The sequence below is a fragment of the Lepidochelys kempii genome, chromosome 3 (assembly GCF_965140265.1).
Source record: "Lepidochelys kempii isolate rLepKem1 chromosome 3, rLepKem1.hap2, whole genome shotgun sequence".
Taxonomy (NCBI): domain Eukaryota; kingdom Metazoa; phylum Chordata; order Testudines; family Cheloniidae; genus Lepidochelys; species Lepidochelys kempii.
This window is the reverse complement of record NC_133258.1, coordinates 150851532-150878910: the sequence shown is the minus strand read 5'-3', so window position 1 is coordinate 150878910 and position 27379 is coordinate 150851532. Positions and strand designations below refer to the sequence as shown.

General features: G+C 45.2%; 1 protein-coding gene across 3 annotated transcripts in view; it reads right to left on the bottom strand.

Moving 5' to 3' along the window:
• The window catches only part of GLP1R (glucagon like peptide 1 receptor), a 107256-nt gene extending 81665 nt beyond the window's left edge, over positions 1 to 25591 (bottom strand). For all 3 annotated transcript variants that reach the window (XR_012158195.1, XR_012158196.1, XM_073338557.1), the window contains exon 1: positions 25181 to 25591. Coding sequence is in view for 1 of the 3 variants with exons in the window: in XM_073338557.1 (XP_073194658.1) it covers positions 25181 to 25264 (84 nt within the window). In the remaining 2 variants the exon portion in view is untranslated. The remainder of the gene's footprint in view (positions 1 to 25180) is intronic.
• Between the last annotated feature and the right edge of the window lie 1788 nt (positions 25592 to 27379).

Here is a 27379-nt window from a genome sequence, read left to right as displayed (position 1 = left end):
TCATGTCAGAACAGGTAGGGACTAGCCCGCCTTAGCTGGGCAGCATCGCCGACGGGACTTTTAACAGCCTGGTCAGCTGTGCTGACCAGAGCTGCCGTGACCCAGTGCCTTACATTCCATGGCCCAGTACTGGTCACGACCCGCAGTTTGAAAATCACTGGTGTAAAGGACAGTATGACCATATAAATTCTTATGGTACTTTAGTGATTAGAACTGGCCTAAATTTTTGGACTGAAAAAAATTCCTATCAAAATGTGCTCCATAAACTGTTTGGTATTAACCTTTCTGGAGATGGTCAATAGCCAATATAAATTGTGAGTTTTATTCTTCAGTCCTCACTTGCTCTTCAGTTGCCTATGATGTAACACTGAGCATATGGCTGCATATATTTGTTGACTATTAACCAGAAATAAAAGGGTCAAACCTGCATCTTGGTGGGGGGGGTTAGACTACATGACCCTTGCGGCCCCTTCTAAGCCCAGGCTTCTGTGACTCTGTTCACAGATTCCAAGGCCAGAAGGAACTATTATGATCCTCACGTCTGACCTCCTGTATAGCACAGGCCACAGAACTTACCCAAAGTAATTCCCAGAGCTGAGCTTTTAGGAAAACATCCAATCTTGATTTAAAAATAGTCAGTGATGGAGACTCCATCACAACCCTTGGTAAATTGTGCCAATGGTTAGTTACCCACATTGTCAAAAATTTACACCTTATTTTCAGTCTGGAAGTTTTTGGAAAGTTTATGACCAGCTGTACCCTAAATAAATAAGGCAGAAAAAGGATGGGAGGAGAAAAAACAGGAATCACAGAAAGGTAAAGTGGCTTGCCCAAGATCACACAGTAATGCTTTCCAATCCTGGTTGAATGGATAGATTTCCAGTTTGCACCATAAAACATACAGTATGCACCATGCAGCTGATTTAATGCTATAGTTGGAACCCAAGCATTTCATTTCCTACCAATATGTACTTGACAGTGTTCAGACACTGAACAGGGTTTGTAGCAGCAACTTTCAGATCTTCTCAGAACCCAGTAGGCAGCAGTTTGTCCAATCAGGACTAAAACGTTTTCCTCTGTGGTGATCCCAGTTCACTGAGCAGGCACACAATCTCAACAGTGTAACAAAAACTACTGTTGTGTTCACTTTCCAACAGCTGCTTTTCCTCCAAAAATTTCAGCAAGGAGCAGGGGGAGAGAAGAGCTAAGTCAGGATGTAGTTGTAAAGCGTACACAAAGGCCACCTATTATTCCTCTCATTATTTATATTACCTAAAGCCCAGGGTCCCTACTCCAGGACCAAAATCCCACAGTGCAAGGCACCTAATAGCATCACTAAGGAAATGACCATCTTGCCTGGGTGCAGCTTGAGCAAGTACTAGATCACATTCTCTTCTTACAGGTCAGAATTCCCAAGTACTTTTCCCAGCTCGGCCAAGGACTAGTAGATATATCATTTAGCCATAAAGTTAGTATGATATCTATGTACCTACCTCAGAGGGCTGGAGGCTCATTCTCTATAAAGTGCTTTTAGATGCTCCAATTTTTCTTTTTTAAACCAAGTATTACACAAAGCAATCCAGACAGAATAGGAGATCCTAGAGTAAAGAGGACTGGAAGGAATGCTTCTGGGCTAGATCACAAGCTGTCGCATGCTTACATTGTTCCAGACAGATTGAAAATGATAGCTAGAAGGGTTCTCAACAAATTTTTTGGTGGCCCAGAGGTGGTACAGGGTGTCACACCCAGGAGCAACAAGGAGGGCGGGGCTGCTGCTTCCCCCCTCCCTCCCAATCACTGCCCAGAAGGCTGTTGTGTCCACACAAAAAGCCCCTGGTGGCCACATTTGAGAAACACTGAGCTAAACCAGGTTTCAGAGGAACAGCCGTGTTAGTCTGTATTCGCAAAAAGAAAAGGAGGACTTGTGGCACCTTAGAGACTAACCAATTTATTTGAGCATGAGCTTTCGTGAGCTACAGCTCACTTCATCAGATGTTCATCATCTGTACATCAGATGTTCATCAGCTAAACCAGTGGTTCTCAAACTGGGGGGTCGGGACCCCTCAGGGGGTCATGAGCTGTCAGTCTCCACCTCAAACCCTGCTATGCCTCCAGCATTTATAATGGTGTTTAACATATTTAAAAGTGTTTTTAATTTTGGGAGGGAGGGGGAAGAAGAGGACGCACTCAGAGGTTTGCTGGGTGAAAGTGATCACCAATACAAAAGTTTGAGAACCACTGAGCTAGACACTATAGTGCAGAGAAGAGAGCCACCACATGAGAGAAGATGCAGAACTCTTCAACAAAATCCACAGCCAAGGGATAAAACAGGAAAAGGACAGGTGAAGACAACAGTACAGGATTTACATTCTGAACTAAAAAGTGCCTAGCAATTAGTTGTTTCCTTGTTTAGAGGTTTGCACTAAAAAAGTGCCACTGAATGCTGTATGGGATAGTGAAATATGCAGAGCTGCTTCCCAAGGATGGATTTGGAGGTCTGTTGACTCACTAGTTGCTTGGCTTTACAGTGTCTGGTGTTGTGAGCAGGGTCAGAAAACAAGCCAGGGGCTCTTTCTGCTGTGACTCAGCAAGGGGGCCCAGTGCTCTCTGCTTTCCTCGCTCTAGCTATCAGGTGTTTCTAAGGCACCTGTCACCTTGGTAGCTGAGCACTGAACAGTTATATAATGTGCATAACACCACCATTGTAAAGGTGCTATCCTGTCTTCAGTGCACCATAATTTCCACATTTTCTCTCACACACACACACTCTATTTTGGTCCTCTGTCCCCACAATCCCTCCCCTTATTTTTCTCTCCAGCATTAAAAACAGAAAACAACATACTCCCTCACCCAACCAGGGAAGGAGCAGTGATAATGTCACCTTGAGTGTGTGCATATGTTTTAAGTGTCTAACACACACCCTCTAACATGAGGAAACAGCTATTGCTAAAACATTGTTAATTTTGGCCAGGTTAGGCAAAGGTCATGGAACAGCATATTACTCTCCGGATCCCATTGTACCGGGAAGTTCAGGCAGAGCAAGGATGGATCTTGAGCCTCTCCTTTCAAGTTTTTTGCCATTATAGGATTGCTGTTACAGTGGTGTTCTCATGAGACCCAGCCCCTTGCGAACTGGGGCATTAGATGGAGACTTGGCATGCGCACAAATCCTCCAGTCATGCTCTGCTTCCTTCCTCTCTCTTACCATCTCCTCCTCCTGAAAAGGCATTCCCATCTGCTCAGTTGAGGGCAGTGATGGAATAGGGATGAAACCAGTTAGATAGAAGCTGCTGGAAACAGGAGAGATTTTCAAATTGTCTTATAAGGAAACAGCCCTGATGGCCCCAGTGTTACTGAGGAGCCACTTAGATGGAACCCTAGGCAGTTGCTTCTTTGGTTATCCCACCTCTCTTACTAAACATCTGAACCATGTATAAAAGAGTTACAGGTCTTCATCCATCTTCCTACTCAGAAGGTCTGGGAAGAGCTTTAGCAGCCGTCTCTTAGAATGCTCTATTACATTCTTTCCCCTCCTCTCAGAGGGCAGAAGCTGGGCTCAGGACTCTTCTGTAATCAGGCCCAGCAGCCAGCCAGGAGCTCTCCCCCCCAGTCCCTGCCAGTGCTGAGCAGTCCATGGTGCTACAGTTTCCTTTGGCCAGCCAGGAGCACCACCTGCAGTCCTCTGACTCTGGTCTGCACTGCTGCTCCTTTTATACTAGCCTGCAACCCTCTGATTGGCTGGTTCCTTCACAGTCTCTTTAGGCAGCTTGGAGGTCTTAGGTCCACTACTCCTTTCCTGGGATAAGTGTGGCAGAACCCTGAGTCCTCCAGCAAAGGGCCTCTGGGCCTAGCTCAGCCAGTCATAGTGACTAAAAGGTCAGGATATACTTTAATGTCTAGAGTTACATATTTCCATCCCCTTCCTTATAAGTATATGCTACAATACTTCAGTAATTGTCCCAAACAACTTACCAGTGTCTGACACATGGCCAGAAAGGGTTAAGCATCCTGCATAAGTGACCTAAATTCAAACTTTAGAGACATATTGGTAGAGGTTTGTGTTTGTGTGTGTTGTTTATATATAACGTGTTAGAGATGGACAATGTAATCAAACAGTTCCTGTCTCTGCTGTATTCTGTTACTTCAGAGACCAAAAGGAGATTTTAACATTTAAATGAACTGTAAATTTAGTGATATCACTGTACTGATTTCTCTTTGAAGTATACAGCAGATCACCTGCAAATGGTGGAAAACAGGCAAAAGCCTCATGTTAATCTGTGTAGCTAATTACTGATGATGCTTAAGAAATAGGTCTACTTCAAAGTCTAGATGATTACCTATTGTTCACCTAAGGACTTTGTGCTGTCAAGACAAGGCCTGGAACTGTATAAAGGTTGCTTGGGTCCTGATCCTTTTTATCTCAGATCTGCTTGATGCAGGGGAAGCTTGAGTCATAAGACAGATCTCCAGTCCCATCTGGATCACCTTGGATATGAACATTGGACTATAACATATGAACTAATTCTGAAATAACTTTGCAACTACGAAACTCACCAGCTCTACTATGAAACTGATCTCAGAACTGTACACGTCTGTATGTATATTGATTTTTTAACCAATACACTTTTTTTTTTAAATAAATTTTAGTTTAGTTAATAAGAATTGGCTGTAAGCAGGTATTTGGTAAAATCTGGAATATTCATTAAATTGGGAGGTAATTTGTCCAATCCTTTGGGATTGGTAGAACTTTCATATTTGACTTGGCTGTCTGGGAGGGAGCCCAAAGACTGGGTTGCTTTTAAGGGAACTGTGTTTTGGCTTCTGTATAACCAATAAGGTATTATAGAAACTGTTTTGTGGCTAACTGGGTAGATCTAAGTATTGGAGTAACCACCAGCTTTGGGGATTGTCTGCTCCATTCTTTGCAGTTTGACCTAACTGAGTAACCCAACTGGGCCTCCCACTCCCAGACCCTGGTCACAGTGTCATTGCAGAGTCCAAGGTTATTTACGCTCAGAACATTGCAGCATTTGCTGTGAGTGTGATCAGCCAAGTTAGGGTTTGGGGGTTGTGTGCGTAAATGAAAATCTTGTTTTTCAGGACAGCAAACAGTACAATTCTCAGGCTACATTTACAATTTGATTAATTTAAACTAATCTGATTGAAATTAAATAAAGCAATATGTGGTATAGCAAGAGAGGCAGCTTCAGTTCCAGATTGGAACATAATGCAAGGAATGAGTATACCCCCTGACACTATGCTACCTGAGCAGAACAGCATGAAGCAATCAAAACCACACTGAAACATGCCAGAGCCAGGCACAACTGCCACCATAACGATCATGTAACAGAAAATTGCACTTCATTGTATAGGGCATCGTTGCCAGCAGGAGGCCAGATTCTCCAGAGAACTATCACCCTTTAGGGTATGTCAGTGTCTACAGTGCAGAGTTAGCCTGGGCTCATACTCAGGTGTTGCCCCTTACTCCCCCCATCCAAAAAAATCCCTCTCAACCCAGGCTAGCTGGCACAGTAGGGAAACAGGTTAGAGCCCAGGTTCCAGTTACTAGCCTGAATGACACTCACCCACTTTGCAGTGTGGACACAGGCTAAATCACTCAGCGTGGATAGCCCTCCATTCCCTTCCCACATTTCCTCCCTCCAGCCAACACATGCCCAGAAGACGGACAAGTTCTCCCACAATTCTGTGGGAAAGAATTAGAGCAGTTCATCTTACTGCAGCACTAAGAACTACGAGGTATGCCCCCAGAAGTCCCAGTGACATACACAGGCAAGTGCAGCACCAGCGAGACAGGAATTCTGGTACGGCTTTGCAGCGTGGTAGCTCGCACCCAGGCACCAAGCAGCCAGGCTCACTCTGCAGTGGAGTCCTTTATGAAGTGGACCAACTCCTTCCGGGACACATCCAGTACAATAACCACACCACAGGCCCCCCGGCTCAGCCAACAGCAGCTCCAGCAAGCGAGCTTCCTCCTGGCTTAGCTGCACTTCTCGGTCCTCAGCCATAAGCCACATTCTGTACGTCTCATGTAGCAGAGCAATGTAATTGCATTAACAGACCTCAACATTGCAATGCCTAAATCAGTTTGGGACGTGTTTGGAAGTGAAAGTCTTGTGACAGTACAGAGGCAGCAAAGAACAGGGAGGTCTAGACTCAAGTGGGAAAACTAAGAGGCAGATTGTGTATGAGTGTGGGATAAATAGTAGCAATGAAATGTAATCAATAGCAAGGAGATAGGAGTCAATTTATAGCAGAGAGAAGTGAACAGGCAAAAAAAAAAAATCAATCAATGGTCAATTGCAGTAAGACTGTAGTCAAATGGCAATAAGTAGCTAATGGATCTTTCCTTTCCCACATGTGCAACTTACAGTTTCTCTATCCGCCATTATTTAGCTCTGTACTCACTACACTGTTCTGAACTAAACTTGTGTTACACTGTGCAACCACTATCCCTAACCAAAAAGAAAAAGGAATATTTGTGGCACCTTAGAGACTAACCAATTTATTTGAGCCTTCATGTAAGTGACAGATTAAACTTTGGGGGAGTAGCTCACAAGGCCATCCTAGTAAGCTCTATTTGAATGAAAAGTCTGTATTAGGTGTTTGTTGCTGCTCTATACTTCAAAATGTAACATCTTTAAAAACTTCCATGGAGACAAAACACACACACTAATAAGGAGTTGCATCAGGACTTACCAAACTTCAGCTAGATGGAAAGAAAATAACCAGGCGAGTAACCCCAGAGAATGGAGAATTGATAAGCATCAGCTTGCCTTTACCACAGAGAATACCTGCAGCACAAGAATTGGTCTTTCAAAGCAATACCTTTATGGGTTGCTCCATTTTCATCAAGCTATTCAATACTGGACATTTTCCTCACAGAGTTGGGTGGAGGTTTCTTTTTTCTTTTGCTAGTGAGGCAAAAACCAGGGAGATTCAGACCAAGACACCCGGGGGCACATTTGAAAGTGGGGTCACCTAATTTCCTTGTTCAGGGTATGTGAAAGCAAAGCTTTCCAAACCGAGGTACGTGAAATACAGAGCAAGGCAACCCAACCAGTGTGCATTCAAAAAAAAAAAAAAAAAGTACCAAACCCATATTCTATAAGTTTATTTTCATCTGTTAAAAATTCATGATATTCTTTATATCCTGTCCTGTATATTTACATCAGGGATGGCTACAGTGCAGCTACGAACCAAATGTAGCTCAGAGTTTTATAGTGCAGTCTGCATTTGCCCTCACTTACACCTAGATGTACAACCTACGGTTTCTGACACATGTGCTGAGCAGAGGCTATTCCAATCAAGATGGAGTATCACATCAGGACCTATCCTCATCTCAGGCTGAAAATCCGTATTTAAAATGAGGGTAGCTGCAATCTACTCCATTGCATGCAAATTAAGTGTGACCTCTGGCTTGTGGCAAGAAGCACCCTCAGTACTTGACTGGGCAAAGTTTGTGTGTTCTTATACGGTCACTGAAGACATTAGAAGTGGGATATGCAGAGAGCATCTGGAATGCAAGTCTTGAGGTTAGACCTTTCCCTGGGCAGCAGAGTTAGGGTTCAGCTGCTGAATTTAACACTATTCAGCATCACTCACTAACAGGTAATGCAGGATGTCTCCGAGATGCAGTTTTTGTTAGCTTTTGACTGGGTTAGTTTTCCTAGCAATAATGAACTCACATAGGAAAATGATTTAAAAATAAAAATTAAAAAAAACACCACTATCACCTGTGGGTGAACACTTTTGACAAATTTCAGAGTAACAGCCGTGTTAGTCTGTATTCGCAAAAAGAAAAGGAGTACTTGTGGCACCTTAGAGACTAAGGAATTTATTTGACCATAAGCTTTCGTGAGCTATAGAAGTGAGCTATAGCTCACAAAAGCTTATGGTCAAATAAATTGGTTAGTCTCTAAGGTGCCACAAGTACTCCTTTTCTTTTGACAAAGTGATCGCTCTATATCTGACCTACTAGTCCACATCCTCAAAGAAAACCTGCACAAACACTTTCAAAAGATGAGCCTGGGAGCGTAAATTCACAACTTTGCTAGATACTAAAAGTCACAGTCTTAAGCCATAAATCCAGTGTCTCTATTACAGACATCTGTAACCCACTAACCCTCTTTTTGCCCTAAACTACTGGGGTGTTAACAGGCCACTTCACCTTGAATGGTCCCTTATACCAAGTAGTTAGCACATATTCTATCTGTTCAATCTTGTATGTCTACGCAGCAAAGAAAATCCTACAACTGGCCCATGCCAGTCGACTTGGGATCGCAGGGCTGTTTCATTGCAGTGTAGACTTCTGGTCTCAGGCTGGAGCCCAATCTCTCAGACCCTCCCACCACACACGGTCCTAGAGCTTGGAGCCCAGAAGCCCACACAGCAATGAAATAGCCCTGTAGCCCGAGCCCCACAAACCCGAGTCGGCTGGCATGGGCCAGCTATGTGTTTTTCCTTTGCTGCATAGACATACCCTTAGTACCTTTCCCAGGTAGGAAGAAGAGCTCTGTATAGCTTGAAAGCATGTTTCTCTCAACAGATTTTAGTCCAACAGATTTTGGTTCAATAAAAGATATTACCTCATCCACCTTTTCCCTCTAGCAACAAGGTATTTGCCACTGTGTAAAGTTACCTGCATTAAGCCTAAGACTAATGGAACTAATACCTTGCCTCAAGATACCACGCATGGAGACAACCTATTAATAAAGTTTCCATACCCCCATCTCTATTAAACCATTATATGTTTATAAACACTGAACACAAAGATGGAATACTTTAATTCATTGGGTTGGCAACCTAGGACATTGCAGAAGGAAACATTCCCTTTTCCAAGGACTGCCCTGAGCAATAAACAAATAAAGATGCCGTGATGTCAGAGATAACAGCTCCTACTGAATAGCCAGCTATTTGGAGGACATAACATCAACACAGCAAATTAAAGCTTCATTTAGCTAATCTGGCTCACAGGAACAGGACGTGATACAGGACCATTTAAAACTTAATCAGCCATCAGTAACCAACCCTTATACTTGTCCTGTAACTCAGACTCAGTTTGCTTAGCCAAACTATACAGCAGCTGAACCGATAGCTTCTTCCCAGAGCAGGAGGTTTCAATCCATCAAAACTTCATTTCCACCGTCATTCAGAAAGAACCCTTTCCCCAAAATACATACCTCCTATATAAAGGAGGGAAATATCCATGTAATCCATTGCAGAAGGTACATTTATCACCTGTACTTTGCCCACTAGTTCATCTCAAACAGGACTACTTCTAACATGTCCAACTTCTGAACAGCTTTAAGAACCTGCCAATTTACATACAAAGCATTTGCTACTTCTTTCACTCATTACACAGATCCAAGTAGCAGGATGGGAAATACAGGTCTGATCCTGTGACAGATTTAGAGTACAATAACTTGCTACTCATTAGGACTAGAAATGGGAGATAGATATCAACAGAACAGGGCAATTTCAAGATCTCGTACAGGAAACACTGCACTTGCTTCTAATGCTTGTAGGACCCAAGATATCAGGAGTTTCTTTTTAAAAAGTCACAATAGAAAAACTATTTCAGGCAATTTCAGAAATTTCTAAAACATTAAGTTATAATTGCTCTTTGAGGCCTACACAAATTGAATTTGTGGTTCTTAAGCACCTGGCCTCACGGCACAAATATGCTGTTGGTAATTTTTTGTAAATTCTCCAAAACATCACTAAAATATAGTTTCTGTAAAAAAGTGAGATAAAGAATACGTTAAGGTTCAGCATAAAGGTTTCAGTTAACTCTCTTTCAGGATGCCATGCATTAACTCATATGTGGATTTGTCATTTGTAAGTAACAGTACCATCAGATTTATACTGACTAAAAACGTTATATAAATACTTTAATGTGAAAGAATGTTTAACTCCCAAGAAAGTGCCTGGTTCCATGGAGGAACATCAACCAGGAACTGGCTCTTTAGATATAGATAAGTAAGAAACAGGACATGAGAGTATCAAAGACCTTGAAACACTGAATTAAATAACTGATTTTAATAGCATTTTGTATCTGTACTTGTAGTTATTTTCCTAAAGAAAGGCGGATTCTCTGTGGTTGGTAACCATTAAAAACTATTGGTTTGTAACTAAAATAGCCTTTACACTAAACTTTAGCTTCTTTTCGCTAGCTAGGAGGAAACACTATAATCATATTCAGTTATTTGGACAATTATATAGCTTTGCTTACATTTATTCAGATTCTTAATTTTTAAATTTTTGTACTGTGTTGGAAAATGATAATTGATGCATTTCTTATTTGCTAGATTAAATTGTGATTTGTCTCAAGCTGGATTTGTATATTCAAATTCAATTACATATTCACAAAACACATTTAAAATTACAATTAATAAAAATTAAAATACCTTAAATGTGCTGGACACAAGAAAAAAGTATGTTTATCAAAACATATTTTGCATTTAAAACTAACTGATTTATTAAACAAAACTAGTATTATCTGTAATTCGTTAATTGATTGGATGGTTTCTGGTCACCATGTCCTTCAAGATTGAGAATTAGTGTACCTCATCCTCTCACGCCTAGTTTTTACCATAGATTGGAAGAGGATAACAAGTTTTCCTGCTTTTTCAACTCTTAATTGGTTTCTTATTTTGAATGATCCAGCCATTGAACTGAACTACCTGAATAAACTGAAATGAAGAAAATATACCCTGTACCTGCATAATTCTCTACCGATACCAAAAGCTGATTAAGCACCTGGAACCAGCGTTTGTTGAAGTGATAAATCAGTGACTTCCATCAGTTCAGTGGTCTGACTTTCTTTATTACTTGGCAGCAAACATACACTGCTTAATGTTATTTTTGTATTTGAAGGGATTTTAATAGTAAATGTAGTCCTTTATATAAGGTTGATTTTTAAAAAATAAACTTGTATTTAAATTTTAACCAAAAAAGTCAAATTTAAAATTAAAAAATACATTTTTAAAATGATTAATTTTTATCCACCCTGCCTGGTTCACCCTAGCTTTTTTCTTCAAAACTGCCCCACTGCCAACATGTAGCTCTACTGATGGTAGTAACTAGGGGAGCACTGTTGTAGACCAGTCCACAATAATTAAGGCACTGGTTACCAGTGTACACTAGCACTAGTGAGGCTGCAGTGTGGGAGTTGAAGAAAATTGCTAGTGTAGAGTGATTCTGGCCAAGGGGGAGACAGGGTTGGTCAAGGCTCTTGCTGGGAGCAAGTCTTGCACTTTGTTCCTGCTCCTGAAAACCCTCCCCCATCTCCAGCCCATGCACTCCAACTCCCTTTTACTGGTTTTTGACCAGCTCATCCATCCATCCATCCAGGAACCAGCAGCAGGCAGGAGTGTGTCTTGCAATCAGAGAAGTTTACTTATCCACACAGAGAAGGGAAGACTCCTTATCCAGTTCTCGGGGAGGGAAGGTAAATGTGAATGTGACAGAACTCAGGAACTCATGCAAGTGTACAACTGGGATTTTTGCATCAAGTGTTGCCCAAATCAAATCCCAATGCAACTTTTAAATAGCTTCATTAAAAGCTGCATCTCTACCAGTGGAATGTCAAGATTTAGAGAGGGGATGTTCATAAAACCTACCTGCAACTAGAAACCTACACTGCAGTTAAAGCAGAGATGGATGGTGCTCACTGGGTTAGCAAGCTGTTGGATCATAGTTTAAATGGTGGTCTTGGGGGGGGGGGAGGGATGAGTGGCAAGCACTAACCACTTTTGCACCCACTATCAGTCTCTTCATGGAGCCATACTGGTGCTGAGCAAGTGCTGCTCAGTCCTCCAAACCAGACATCAGGCTTAGAAATCCCAGGAGCTGCAGAACAACAGGTATCATGTGCAGAGTTTTGACTTACTAAGGCAATGTGGAGCTTGATACTAACGCAGTATGCCTGTCTGTTTCAGCATAAGGAGCCTCAGGAATAAGAGCAGAGAAGAGAACAAGATCTGTAACCTTTCACTTGAACTATACTGTGTGTTTACATGCATCTCTCCAGGAGTTTACAAACACATTTAAATGTTACAAATACAGATGCCAGGATGGGTTGAAGCACAGAATCACTGACTGAAAAGGACGACGGAAAGGATTAATGTTAGTGCCACAGTTTCCCCTTCTGCTTCCTCAAGACATTTGCTTAATATTCTCACTTCATTTATTTGATCTATCCCTGCCCAGAACCGAGAGCATCTGTCAAATATATACAAATGGAAACTAGTGTCCAGGTCCGAGACCCACCCAGTCTACCACCCATCCCTAAAAAAGCCTGGTTTTGCAGTATAGCCCTCCTGCCCTGTTCCCAGCCCCACACCCCCGATCTGGGCTCTAGTGAATCTACAGGTAAGTGTGTGCCAGAATCAAAGACACTTCCCTGAAGATGCCCTGCCCCTAAAGGACCATTGGCTTCACCTGGTTTTACCTGGGGAGAGAAGGTGGTCTTTGAAGGACTCAGGACACAAACTATTTGTGACTTTATGAATCTGTAATCTGCTCAGACAGCAATGATCTGCAGGTGATGCAGGATTGTACGTGATAGCAAAGTGGCCACTCACAGCAGAAGCTCAGTACCAGCTCCTTACTGTTTCACTACATTCAATGCCACAGAAAAAAAGTAAACAGGTCTCAAGAATAAGATGGCGAGAAAGCGTTTAGGGTAGTGGACAGGCTTCCTCTCTGTTCTCCACTGTACTATCCCCCTTGTTCCCTCCTCTCTCATCTTGCCATTTAGCTGATCCCCCTCCTAACAAAACCCCAACCAAGAAGAGCTTAAAAAATAAACAAAGACACTGCCATGATGATTGCACCATCAAATTGCTCAGTCTCCCTATCCTGGGTCTATCTTGTCTATTTACATTGTAAGCTCTTTGGGACTGGCACTGCCTACTACTCTGTGTCTGTACAATGTCTAGCTCTCAGACACCCCTTTTCAGTCAGTCCTTAGGCACTACCAAAATAAAATAACTGAGTAATGGGATGGAGTTAAAGAGAACATTTCCACTGAATATCAATCAGGAAAGATTCATGGCAGATATCAATCAGGAAAGATTCATGGCAGCAAGATCTTAGGTAATGGAACTGTCTGCCAAGGAAAATTGTGAAAGCCACACAGTTGTGGACATTTAGAACTGGACACAACATGAGGAAGTTTACAACAGAAAATATCCTGCATTGCCCTTGGGTCAGAGCAGATGGAACCCAATAGGGCTTAAGTTTTTAACATGCATGTTTTGACAGACAATGTTACTAACCTTAAAATTGAAGGGCAACCAAGAGGAAACCAGTGATACCTGGTTTCCCACACCAACCCCATTTCTTTCCAGCCCAATGAGAATTTGTTCTGACTCATTCTGCAGGAACCACACATTTCACTTTGCCTCTCTACCATCTATGTCCTGCTCACAAGCTCAGTCTTGCCCTGTGGCATTACGAGTTCTCTCATTTCTCGGAGTATTGCAGTTATGCACTAAATTCCCTCATCCTGTACTACATGCTAGCAGCAGCCAAATACTGTATCAGGATGTAGGAGGACTAGAGAGGAAAACTGAAGTTCAGTTGCTACTACAGATTACAGAGAAAAGTTACACATGTACACATGTGTAATACACGTGTGTGTGTTTACATACAGCCTTTCATTAGGGGGAAAGCCTTAAATAATGGCCAGGACAATCCAATTGCTGGGGTGGCGAGAGAGTTGTTTGCACAGAGCCTTCAGTTTCTGCTTTGAAGAAAAGCCCCACACTTAGTTTGAGTAGCTGCAGTAAATGCATACATCTTCCATCCCAAAGCAGCTTCCTTACTTCTAGTCTTCTCCACTCTTCCCTACCATGAATGCTCACAATCTCATCTTCATTTCCTCTTCCGCCCATCCAACCTCTTACCAACTGTATCCCTTATGTTCCTACTGCTAACATGCCCTCGTTCTGTTGTTGGATCATATTAAAGAAGTTCTGTATTAAAATCACAAATGAGTTTGATTCCCCAGAGTTTAAATTCCAGGGTATTACTAATTAAGAGGTCTCTTGGTTTTTGGTACTGTTTCTCTCCCTCTATGTGTGAAACTTGCAAGCTGCTAATTGTGTTAGTACATTCTAAGACAGAGTCTGTTCTCAAAGCAATTCACAGAGAGAGAGACTCAAAGCAATACTCTAACAACAGAAACAGCACCCAGAGACTCCCTGCCCTTTTGTTGTATTAACCATTGTGATTAAAATAGAGATAGAGGATGTATGTGGATGGATGCTTGGTGTGGATAATAACTGAATGATCAGGGAGGTGCCAGCCTAAGAATCCAGTGTCCATCGGCTGAAGAAGGTGTCAAGTGGAAATAATCAGAGGATCCCCCCCGGTGGGCAGACTGGAATCCACCCAACAGCCTCAAGAATGGGAGAACCAAAGAACAAGATAACATCTTGGAGCCGTCAGGAATGTGCTATCTGCTGATTGATTCAGCAACAGCATGATGAAGCAATTCCCATAGACTGGCATAGGAAGAAATTCCTATAAAAATAGACTCTAAAAAGTGAGAACTTTGGGGTCTGATTCTGCAAACCAACTTCCAGGAGCATCAGATGAGCATCTGACAAGGCCCTGCTCCCTCCTCATGTCCAGGCCACCTGGCCAGTGACTTGGCATGAGCAACTCTAAGGCTGGTAACTATGATAACAACCTTGCAGAACCTGTGTGTGTGTTTGTATGAATGAATGTGAGAATAAATATGAGATTGAATGGAATGTTATAGCTATAACTAACTGCTTACTATGATTCTTTCTGTATTCACAATAAATGTGGTATTTTGCCTTTTTCCCTTTAATAAGATCCTGCTGGTTTTTATTTTATTGGTACAACATTTTGGTGGAGAATTGCGAAAGGGGGAATATTGGTAAAAAACCTCAGTTATTGTAAATATTGGTGTGCACACCGCCAGCTCTAGTGAGCTAGGCATTTCTATTAGGTTAACCAGACCTGCTGGCCTCCGAGAAGGTAGCAGGGGACCTGCTGGCCTCCGAGAAGGTAGCAGGGGACCTGCTGGCCTCCGAGAAGGTAGCAGGGGACCTGCTGGCCTCCGAGAAGGTAGCAGGGGACCTGCTGGCCTCCGAGAAGGTAGCAGGGGACCTGCTGGCCTCCGAGAAGGTAGCAGGGGACCTGCTGGCCTCCGAGAAGGTAGCAGGGGACCTGCTGGCCTCCGAGAAGGTAGCAGGGGACCTGCTGGCCTCCGAGAAGGTAGCAGGGGACCTGCTGGCCTCCGAGAAGGTAGCAGGGGACCTGCTGGCCTCCGAGAAGGTAGCAGGGGACCTGCTGGCCTCCGAGAAGGTAGCAGGGGACCTGCTGGCCTCCGAGAAGGTAGCAGGGGACCTGCTGGCCTCCGAGAAGGTAGCAGGGGACCTGCTGGCCTCCGAGAAGGTAGCAGGGGACCTGCTGGCCTCCGAGAAGGTAGCAGGGGACCTGCTGGCCTCCGAGAAGGTAGCAGGGGACCTGCTGGCCTCCGAGAAGGTAGCAGGGGACCTGCTGGCCTCCGAGAAGGTAGCAGGGGACCTGCTGGCCTCCGAGAAGGTAGCAGGGGACCTGCTGGCCTCCGAGAAGGTAGCAGGGGACCTGCTGGCCTCCGAGAAGGTAGCAGGGGACCTGCTGGCCTCCGAGAAGGTAGCAGGGGACCTGCTGGCCTCCGAGAAGGTAGCAGGGGACCTGCTGGCCTCCGAGAAGGTAGCAGGGGACCTGCTGGCCTCCGAGAAGGTAGCAGGGGACCTGCTGGCCTCCGAGAAGGTAGCAGGGGACCTGCTGGCCTCCGAGAAGGTAGCAGGGGACCTGCTGGCCTCCGAGAAGGTAGCAGGGGACCTGCTGGCCTCCGAGAAGGTAGCAGGGGACCTGCTGGCCTCCGAGAAGGTAGCAGGGGACCTGCTGGCCTCCGAGAAGGTAGCAGGGGACCTGCTGGCCTCCGAGAAGGTAGCAGGGGACCTGCTGGCCTCCGAGAAGGTAGCAGGGGACCTGCTGGCCTCCGAGAAGGTAGCAGGGGACCTGCTGGCCTCCGAGAAGGTAGCAGGGGACCTGCTGGCCTCCGAGAAGGTAGCAGGGGACCTGCTGGCCTCCGAGAAGGTAGCAGGGGACCTGCTGGCCTCCGAGAAGGTAGCAGGGGACCTGCTGGCCTCCGAGAAGGTAGCAGGGGACCTGCTGGCCTCCGAGAAGGTAGCAGGGGACCTGCTGGCCTCCGAGAAGGTAGCAGGGGACCTGCTGGCCTCCGAGAAGGTAGCAGGGGACCTGCTGGCCTCCGAGAAGGTAGCAGGGGACCTGCTGGCCTCCGAGAAGGTAGCAGGGGACCTGCTGGCCTCCGAGAAGGTAGCAGGGGACCTGCTGGCCTCCGAGAAGGTAGCAGGGGACCTGCTGGCCTCCGAGAAGGTAGCAGGGGACCTGCTGGCCTCCGAGAAGGTAGCAGGGGACCTGCTGGCCTCCGAGAAGGTAGCAGGGGACCTGCTGGCCTCCGAGAAGGTAGCAGGGGACCTGCTGGCCTCCGAGAAGGTAGCAGGGGACCTGCTGGCCTCCGAGAAGGTAGCAGGGGACCTGCTGGCCTCCGAGAAGGTAGCAGGGGACCTGCTGGCCTCCGAGAAGGTAGCAGGGGACCTGCTGGCCTCCGAGAAGGTAGCAGGGGACCTGCTGGCCTCCGAGAAGGTAGCAGGGGACCTGCTGGCCTCCGAGAAGGTAGCAGGGGACCTGCTGGCCTCCGAGAAGGTAGCAGGGGACCTGCTGGCCTCCGAGAAGGTAGCAGGGGACCTGCTGGCCTCCGAGAAGGTAGCAGGGGACCTGCTGGCCTCCGAGAAGGTAGCAGGGGACCTGCTGGCCTCCGAGAAGGTAGCAGGGGACCTGCTGGCCTCCGAGAAGGTAGCAGGGGACCTGCTGGCCTCCGAGAAGGTAGCAGGGGACCTGCTGGCCTCCGAGAAGGTAGCAGGGGACCTGCTGGCCTCCGAGAAGGTAGCAGGGGACCTGCTGGCCTCCGAGAAGGTAGCAGGGGACCTGCTGGCCTCCGAGAAGGTAGCAGGGGACCTGCTGGCCTCCGAGAAGGTAGCAGGGGACCTGCTGGCCTCCGAGAAGGTAGCAGGGGACCTGCTGGCCTCCGAGAAGGTAGCAGGGGACCTGCTGGCCTCCGAGAAGGTAGCAGGGGACCTGCTGGCCTCCGAGAAGGTAGCAGGGGACCTGCTGGCCTCCGAGAAGGTAGTAGGGAAAACAGATTAAACCAGACCTGCTGGCCTCCAAGAAGGTAGCAGGGGACCTGCTGGCCTCCGAGAAGGTAGCAGGGGACCTGCTGGCCTCCGAGAAGGTAGCAGGGGACCTGCTGGCCTCCGAGAAGGTAGCAGGAAAAACAGATTAAACCAGACCTGCTGGCCTCCGAGAAGGTAGCAGGGGACCTGCTGGCCTCCGAGAAGGTAGTAGGGAAAACAGATTAAACCAGACCTGCTGGCCTCCAAGAAGGTAGCAGGGGACCTGCTGGCCTCCGAGAAGGTAGTAGGGAAAACAGATTAAACCAGACCTGCTGGCCTCCGAGAAGGTAGCAGGGGACCTGCTGGCCTCCGAGAAGGTAGCAGGGAAGAACAGGCTAACCGGACCTGCTGGCCTCCGAGAAGGTAGCAGGGAAGAACAGGTTAACCGGACCTGCTGGCCTCCGAGAAGGTAGCAGGGAAGAACAGGTTAACCGGACCTGCTGGCCTCCGAGAAGGTAGCAGGGGAAAAACGCATAGATTAAGCTATGATTTCAGAATCTAGGCTGTGTCACTTGCTAAGTAATACCAGCAGTGACAAAGAGATTGAAATATCCATGTTAAGATGTTTAAAAGAAAACAGGGTAAGCCAGTACTAGAGGGAGGAATGGAGTCAGAAGGAACTCCAACCTCACCTTTTGTTAAAGAAATTACACCTTTTAAACAAATCCTTCAAAAATTTGGGCACAGTCCTTGGACTAAACAAGCCCTAGCTGATGTCTGCACTATTTCGGACCTAGAGGATAGATTGGCTCAGTATATCCTCATATACAAACCTTCTAGTGCTGCCAAAAGAGATGCAGCAGCAATTTGGTTGTTGTGGGAGGCATGTAAGGATTCTTCTCTCCGCTTGTCTTCATGTAAAGAGGAAAAGGCACAAATGGAAAAGGGAGCAGACAATTGGAAGGTGCTGGCTACAAATATCCAAAGCCAGCTGAAAATAGTGAAAGAGGCACTCCAGGAATACAAAAAGAGTGAAAAAGTTAACTCTGCAGAGGCTGGAGGGAGGCAGGTAAAGGGGGAGAAGGTCCTATGTACGGCACCCCCAGGCATAATTACAAAGAGAAAAGAGAGTAAAAAAAAAAAAAAAAAGTTAACTCTGCAGAGGCTGGAGGGAATTAAGCAGTTAAACTTTGTATTTCACCCAAACAACTTTTAACCGAAAATGTTAAAAAGGAAAAGTGTTAGAGCATTCTTGGTTTCTTTGCAGCCATTCTGAAAGAAAAATGGGCCCTTTTCCAAAGGAATGTCTGTAAATTAGCCAGGCAAAAATAAACTGATTAAAATCATTTGACTGGACAATTTAGTCAAATTTGCTAAAAGAACATAAGAGGGTTCTATTGGAACTTAACTGCGTCAAATGTATAAAGGGAATGTAAGATGTAAAAAACAGAGCAGTGTGGAAGGGATGTTGAAGGAAAAGAAAATGTGTATGTATCTGTCTGTGTGTGTGTAAATATGTAAAGTTCTAAGGACCAGTTAGTTTTGTTTTTGTTAATGCCACTAAAAATCCATTTGACTCTTTAATTCAAAGTTGCAAAACTGACAGACCTTTTTGCTAGACACAGGTAATTAGTGTTGTTTGGCTTTGGGATTTGGCATTTAACCCTTAAAAGGTAACTCAATGCTTTACAAAATTTAAAATGTTTTTAAGTTGTGGCTGCAGCAGGGCAGTCAAAATCAGGAGAATATATAAAAAAAAATTTGGATTCTTTTTGTTTGTTTTTTGTTTGTTTTTGTAACAAAATAGCAGATGAGAGTTGTAGTAAAAAAAAAATAAAAAAAGACAGTGCCTCTCTGAAGCAACAGCAGGGGTGAGGTGCACAAAACAAAAAGAAGCAATGTTAGAAACACTGAGTCTTAAAATGGCTCTGAGTAATCAGACTGTCACTTTGATAAAGGTACATGAAAACTCTGTAAGCAAAAAAAAGAAATAGTGACACCTTATGTAAAAATGGATCTGGATAATGTTATAGAAGTTAAACTATGGAAGAAATGTGCATTTGCCCCAGAACATGTGCAGGGTATATTGTAGAAGGGGCAAAAGAAATGCAAACATACCATGCTACTTAATTAAAATGCTATTAGGGCTCCAAAGGGAGCCACAATAGGTTGGGTTTTCTTTTTCAGATTGCTGTGTGTTTTGGAAGCAGAAGTTAAAAGTAATCAAAACTCTGGTGAAAGTTGATTGTGTCCCTTTTAAGATAGAGTCTCTGAGCTGCTGATGGCTTTAAATCCAAAAGCAGGAAGTTTCTGTGAAAATGCAAATTACCTAAATGATAAAGGAAGGAAAGAACTAGCAGCACAAAGGAGCTGCAGATAAAGGACATACCTGGTCAGCAAACAAATTGTCTAAGTAAAAGGCATGGGATAACAAGATAATTTTAATACATTTAATGATAATAAGTATCCCTGTAACAACGTATAGTGTGTATGATTTTTGGAAAAATCCTTTAAGGTCGTATGGTAATGATGCTTCTCAGTTATTACCTGTAAATACAACTTAAAGCTTAACACAGCAGGAAAAACATTATAAACTTGGTCTGCTGTATAAGAAGGAAAACTCAGGGATTTAATGACTAAACAGTGGGATAATTTCCCCATAACCCTTAAAAGATAAAAGCCTTTGAAACCTGGCCTGCCTATAGAACAAAAACAGGAAAATATGGGGGCAATTTCTCTGTTTTGCCTGCAATCAGCAAGGGTATTTGTAAAAGAAATATTTTAAGCAATAATCTGCCACCCCAAAAGGGGTAGAAACATGTTCTTTTTGTCTTTCAGAAAATCAGGAAAAGCTGCCAGCTGAAAAGCAACCCAATACCATGAATCTACTGTCACAATAGAAATTGTGTTCTGTGTTCTATGTTTTGTCTTGTGTTTTGTGTTGTTGCTCGCACTGTTGTGTGTTTAAAAAAAAAAATACTGAAGACCTGCAGGAACTTAAAAATAAATTAAGCTTTCTGTCCCAGCTACAGGACAGCCTGATACAAAAACAAGTACATGCCAATGCAGACTTGGTCCAAATTGGTCTGGGTAACCTAAAAGGCCAATGGAATCTTTAGTAATGGCTTAATACTACCACATGGCTTATCCATAAGAAAAAAAAATATTAGAAATAGGAAACTACACAGCCATAACTATGGGATGCACTGAAATGCAGATACTTGCACTAGCTACTTTGGAACACAAAATGTTCTGGGTCCTATTGGGAAATATTAAGGGTTTGATGCATTTGTTAAAAAAGAAAGAGATCATTGTTTGACACTTATCAATATGAATGGATGCAATATGTTTCCACTATTGTAAACCAGACTTGTTAATGGGAGAAATTGTTGTCAAAATTGCACACCAACAGTCCCTGGAGGCAAAGGTATTGAAGGTTAACCCACTCCCCATATTACACATGGGATCCTTTTGGCTACCCTGGACCTTGAGCCAGTGAGCTGGGGAGGGAGGGAAGCTATTGGACACTAGAGGTTGTACCGAATGGACTCCTCAAAAGTGGGTGTGCCTCACCTTGCCTGTTGCCCCAGAACCTTGTAGTAAAGATACATCACTAGGATCATGTATGTGGCATGAATTGGAATCACAAACTCAAATTGCCTCACAGTACTTTCTCTTGAATAGGCTACATAGAAAGTGACACTGATGATTATAAATCTTAGTGTCAAAAGGGGGATTATGTTGGATCATATTAAAGAAGTTCTGTATTAAAATCACAAATGAGTTTGATTCCCCAGAGTTTAAATTCCAGGGTATTACTAATTAAGAGCTCTCTTGGTTTTTGGTACTGTTTCTCTCCCTCTATGTGTGAAACTTGCAAGCTGCTAATTGTGTTAGTACATTCTAAGACAGAGTCTGTTCTCAAAGCAATTCACAAGAGAGACTCAAAGCAATACTCTAACAACAGAAACAGCACCCAGAGACTCCCTGCCCTTTTGTTGTATTAACAATTGTGATTAAAATAGAGATAGAGGATGTATGTGGATGGATGCTTGGTGTGGATAATAACTGAATGATCAGGGAGGTGCCAGCCTAAGAATCCAGTGTCCATCGGCTGAAGAAGGTGTCAAGTGGAAATAACCAGAGGACCCCCCTGGAGGGCAGACTGGAATCCACCCAACAGCCTCAAGAATGGGAGAACCAAAGAACAAGATAACATCTTGGAGCCGTCAGGAATGTGCTATCTGCTGATTGATTCAGCAACAGCATGATGAAGCAATTCCCATAGACTGGCATAGGAAGAAATTCCTATAAAAATAGACTCTAAAAAGTGAGAACTTTGGGGTCTGATTCTGCAAACCAACTTCCAGGAGCATCAGATGAGCATCTGACAAGGCCCTGCTCCCTCCTCATGTCCAGGCCACCTGGCCAGTGACTTGGCATGAGCAACTCTAAGGCTGGTAACTATGATAACAACCTTGCAGAACGTGTGTGTGTGTGTGTGTGTGTGTGTGTGTGTGTGTGTGTGTGTATGAATGAATGTGAGAATAAATATGAGATTGAATGGAATGTTATAGCTATAACTAACTGCTTACTATGATTCTTTCTGTATTCACAATAAATGTGGTATTTTGCCTTTTTCCCTTTAATAAGATCCTGCTAGTTTTTATTTTATTGGTACAACACTGTCACCTGAATTACTGAAGCCTTCTTCTCCCCAGCCTCTTCTCCCCGCTCTGTTGTCCCTTCAACATGCTGCAGTAATTTATTCGGTTCATCACTTCAATAATATCACCCCCTATTTCCTGCTCTCTTGTCCCACCACTTGCCTCATTTTATTCTGCATTTTATTAATTCCTCATCCATACTTTCAGAGTTCCGCATATCGCAGGTCCTGCCTACACCGGGTCTACCACAGTACCGAGCTCCAGAGCCCGCCCCAACTACTGTTCAGAGCTGTTCCACGGAACAGAGATTAACATGATCGTCATTTTCACAGCTGCACATAGGGTTCTAAACATCAGCAGCAAAACCAAACAGAACTTCACCCACTTCACTTTGCTGTTGCCAGAAGACGAGCTAGAGTAATTTGACTGGAGACTCAGGAAGACAGCATTGCATCAGGTCAATTGTCAGGTCTCTAACATAATGGCTACACTTTCTTTTCTAAAGAAAAATATTTGAGATATGTATCAATCACAGGCCCAGTGCCACAGCCACCCCTCACCATTAGGGAGAGAGCTTCCTACTTGCATTTTCCAAACCCTCCAGTATCTCAAGCAGTCTCATTCTCCACCACATCCCTCTGTAAAACTCACTTATTTCAGGACCTTCCACCACTAACAATCCAGCCCTGCTCTCATGCATCACCTGCTAATGGTTTAATTTAGCTCATATCACAACATAAACATATATTTAATCCAGGAGTAGGGTGGAATAAAGAGTTACCCTGGGACTAACAAGATTTTAACTTGGTCATTTTACTTCTCTGTTACATCTCTTTCACCCCATTTAGATTGCAAGCTTGTCAGGACCTGGATCTTCTTTTTCTTTATCTGTAAAATACAACATTGGGACTGTGCAAATAAGGTAATAATATAACTTGTTCCTATCCTGTGTTCCGATCCTGCCTTTTTACAATCTGAACAGGAGCTATTTTTCAATTATGTCACAATAGGAGTACTATATTATGGCTATAAAGATGGATTAAGGATTTATCTACACGCAACCTAGAACTGAAACAATTAAATCAGTTGCAATTCATACCTCTAGTTATTTTGGTGCGAATTTGTGTTTGGGCACTTGTATATCAGATTAAGAGTGACCTATTACAATATAATTAGACTTGACAGAATTTGATTTCTTTTATAATTTCAATGGATAATATCAATGCTTATGTTTAAGCATTTTTATCTATTTACATTTTCACGGTTAAAAATTTTTTGTGCAGCCAGACAATAGTGCGATGGATGATAACATTTAAAATAATGGATGATAACATTTAAAAAGTTAAAGTTTTATAACCGTTACAACACAAATTTATGTATTTTGGCATGTGACACTGGCAAAGTAAATAGCCTTAAAATCAAACTAATAACTTCTCAAGCTACATTTTTTAATTTCTTATCTGTACATTTTAATAATTAAATATACTTTCATCAGTCTGTGTGCGTGGCGAAGTTGATATTTACTGAAGCTTACTGGTAAAAATCTTAGAGATAAGGTGGGTGAGGTAATATCTTTTATTGGAAAAATTTGTGCTGGTGAGAGAGATAAGCTTCCTTCAGGTCTGGGAAACTAAGGGTTTGTCTACACTACACAGCTTTTAGCGACATGGCCGCGTCATTAAAAGTCAGGCAGTGTAAAAGTGGTTTGTCGGCACTTTTTCAGACAAAATACTTCCACCTCCTATGAGTGGGGTTTGCGTTGTCAATAGGAGAGCACTCCTGCCGACAACGAGCCATTTACACTGCCCCCTTGCCACAGCAAAACTTGTGTCTTTTTTTTGGGGGGGGGGCGCTTTTTTAAGCACCTGTGAACAACAAAAGTTGTGTTGTTCAATTGGCAGTGTAGATAAAGTCTAAGGGCTTGTCTACACTGGAAATTAACAGCGCTGCAACCTTCTCGCTCAAGGGTGTGAAAAAACACCCTCCTGAGCACAGCAAGTTGCAGCGCTGTAAAGCGCCAGGGTAAACAGTGCCCCAGCACTGGGAGCTACACCCCTCGTTGAGGTGGAGTTTTTTTATTTTTTTAGAAGAGCGCTGGGAGACCTCTCTCCCAGCGCTGCGCCCGGACCACACAAGGCACGCTAAACCGCTTCCACAGCGGCGCTTTAGCATTGCCAGCGTAGACTAGCCCTACTATCCTGGGACCAACATATCTAGAACACCACAGATAATAAAAATCTTATCCTTCCAAGCCTAAATATAATTTAAATCAATTTTGTTACCTACTTAAATTACATTGAAATACGGCTGGCATTCTTAATCTGAAATAAGAGTGTCCTCAGGGAGACTAGCACCAAAATAACTAGAGGTGTGAATTACAATTTATTTAATTGTTTCAACTCCAATTTGCAAGACAAGCCCCAAGAGACCGCTAAAAGTTTTCCTCCACTGGATAAAAAGGCAGAATACTCCACACTCACCTTCCCTTCCACCTCCCAGTCATTCCTTCGTAGCCAGGCTTAGGTCTGTGGACACTGAGCCCAGGCACATCGCAATGCACGCAGTCACAAGGAAGAATGTACAAAACTTGATGGAAAGCTAGCTCTGGAAAAACCAAGGGAGTGGTGAATAAGTCAGAACTGAGCTAAGAAGCAGAGGGGTCGGGTTTCCTTGCCATCCAATGGCTGAAGGAAACGATGTGGCTTCTTCTCTTGAATCAAGGGGCACCAAGCAGCTGGGACAGGGTTGGATTTAGGGGCAGGCGACCATCTGGGATACTAGGCTCAGGGTGCTGTTTTTGTTGCTAGCGACAAAAGGGAAATTTATCTTATATGACAGGGCTAAAACATGCATGTAAAGCATGCATCAAAGTCATGAATGCAATAAAAATAAGGTATTCAAAAGTTTAACAAATGGGGGGGGGGCGGCACCATTTGGTCTAGGGCCAGCCCTGGGCGGGGGATGCAGGGAAGGACCCTTGACTCCTTGTGTACACTCAGGCAGCTTAGCAAAGGGATGGGACTGAAAGCAGAGCCCCCCCGTTCCCGCTGACGCACCACATCCCCCCAGCAAGTGGCCGCTCTGAGGCGGGGGCCACAAAAGGAACAGGGAAGAAACTGTAACTACGCGACCCCCCCACGAGCTGGGTCCCCGAATACCCCGGGGGGCAGGGGGCGGCCGAGAGCCCCTGCAGCCCCCGCCCTGCAGCTAACCCCGCGCCCCCTGCCCCAGCCGGTGGGGGCGCCTGGCCCGGACGGACGCGGACGGACCCACCTGTCTCATGGGGACCGACTGCCCCGCGGCCAAGCACAGCACGAAAGCGAAGGCGAAAGGAGCCGGCGCCGAGGAGAGGCTCATGTCCCGCAGCACCCAGCCGGGCCGGGCTGAGGAGAGACTGGGGGTGGAGGGAGGACCGCGGCAGCACCCGCTCCCTTGCAGGGGGCCGCCGGGGAGCAGGCGACCGGGGCGCCGCGCCTGCAGAGGGAGCCCACCCGGCGAGGGGCGCAGGGGCCGGCCGGGCTCCGCAGGAGGCGCGGCAGAGTTGGACTGAACTTCAGCGGCTGCTGGAGCGAGAGCGCGGGGAGCCTTTGCTGGCGCGAGCCCAGGGGAGGGAGGGAGCTCGCGCCTCGGCGCAGGCTGCGGAGCGGGGCTTGCCCCAGCCCACACGCACCCAGCGGCGCGCTCCTCAGCGGGCGAGAGCGGCGCGCGGCTGCCGGGCGGCGACTCCGCTGAATGAAGGGGCGGGGCGCACTGGGCTGTGACCGCGAGTCCATCCAATAGTCTGCGGAGGCCGAAACGAGGCGCTTGGTTGTAGTCGCCTGGGCTCCGCAGCGCGAAGCCGGAGCGTGGAGTTCGTGGGTGGAGCGTAGTAAAGCCGGGCGGGTCGTTTCGTTAACCAGGGGGAATCGTTTGACTGTAAACCATCAGCATAAATTATTACTGTTTCCCCTTCACCTTGTAAGAGCAAAGCTCCTCCCTCTGTTCAGAAACTCCGCCCTCGCCTTGGCTGGGTTGGGCGCCTTCTTTTGTCGGTCATCACATTATAGCTGTGTTAGGTCTGAATTTTTTACAGTATATGTGATTACTGGTTTATTATCTGCACCACTGGAGTTATACTTCTATCCTGACCTAGGGTTCTGATCCTACAAAGTCTCAGGCACAGACTAAACTTTAAGTACATGAGTAGTCCCAGTGTATGTCTTTGCAGACTTGAGAGTTTCCTTACCTAGCAGAAGGGTGGTGTAACTTTCCTGCCCATTCTGTTTGAATGTTTGTCATTACCTCTTCAGTTTGCATTGACTGAGAAGACAGAAAAACCCTGTGCTGTAACTGTTGTTCTTTGAGATGTCCTACACACATCCATTCCCCTTCAGGTGGCTCCCAAGCAGTTTGACAAGGTGGAGGGTTTCAGAGTCTACCTGCACAAGGACTGCAAGACAGATCTCCCAAATCTGGCATAATCTCTTGAGGCTTGGGAGCAGGGTCAGCTCCAGGCACCAGCTTTCCAAGCAGGTGCTTGGGGCGGCACTGAGAATGGGGCGGCAGCCTGTGTCCCCCCCGTGGCAATTCGGCGGCAGCTCCGCCGCTCTTCTGGGCCAGCGACAATTCGGCGGCGACAGCTTGGGGCGACAAAATTGGTAGAGCCGCCCCTGCTTGGGAGATAGCACATTGTTAGTGAAAAGATGTACCAATGACCAGGTTACAGCCCTGAAAACATCACCTAACCCAGAATGCTTGTGCTCTTGTAAAATGTTCTGAAACTCTCAGTTTGAGGAAACCTTAGCAGTCTCATAGCATAAGAAGATACAGGATGTAATCCAGAAGGATATTCTCTGAAAAGACAGGGCCACACTTGGCCATGAGGAGGGGCATAAGGGTAGCTCACCCCATTTACAGTATGTCTTATAATCATCCTGAATTGAAAATGACAATTTGACCCTGTTGCAGAGAGGATGAAGAAGAGAAGGGGATAGGGGAAGCTGGGGCCCAGCATGCGGATCCCCTTGGCAGCAGCTACGGCTCCCCTGTTAAGCAGGTGAGTGCAATGAGGCTCAGTCAGCTGGGCCTGGATCCGGCCATAAGAGCTCTGGAATTCGATCGGCATCCCTCCTTTCCTCAGGGGTAACTTAGCCAAGCAAGGTACCAGGGAAACATGGGAAGCTGGTGACATGCCCCACATGGGTTCCAGAATGTCCACTGATAAGGTACTGGATCCTAGTTAAAAATATCCTATGGGCCCTTGTCTCTAGACTTGCTCCTGATAGAGCGTCAGTACCAAGATCTAGATCTCCACGAGGGGGACAGTGAATTATGAGACTTCCTATAACAGGACTGGGTTGTGTATGATCCCAACTCTGACTCCAAAGAAGAGTAGGAATAGTCAGAGGGCTATGGAGGTGCAGTGCCAGGCTATGTAGAACGGATTGGCAATTGAGATCTGCAATCAGATGTGGTGGGTACAGGGAGAAGCAT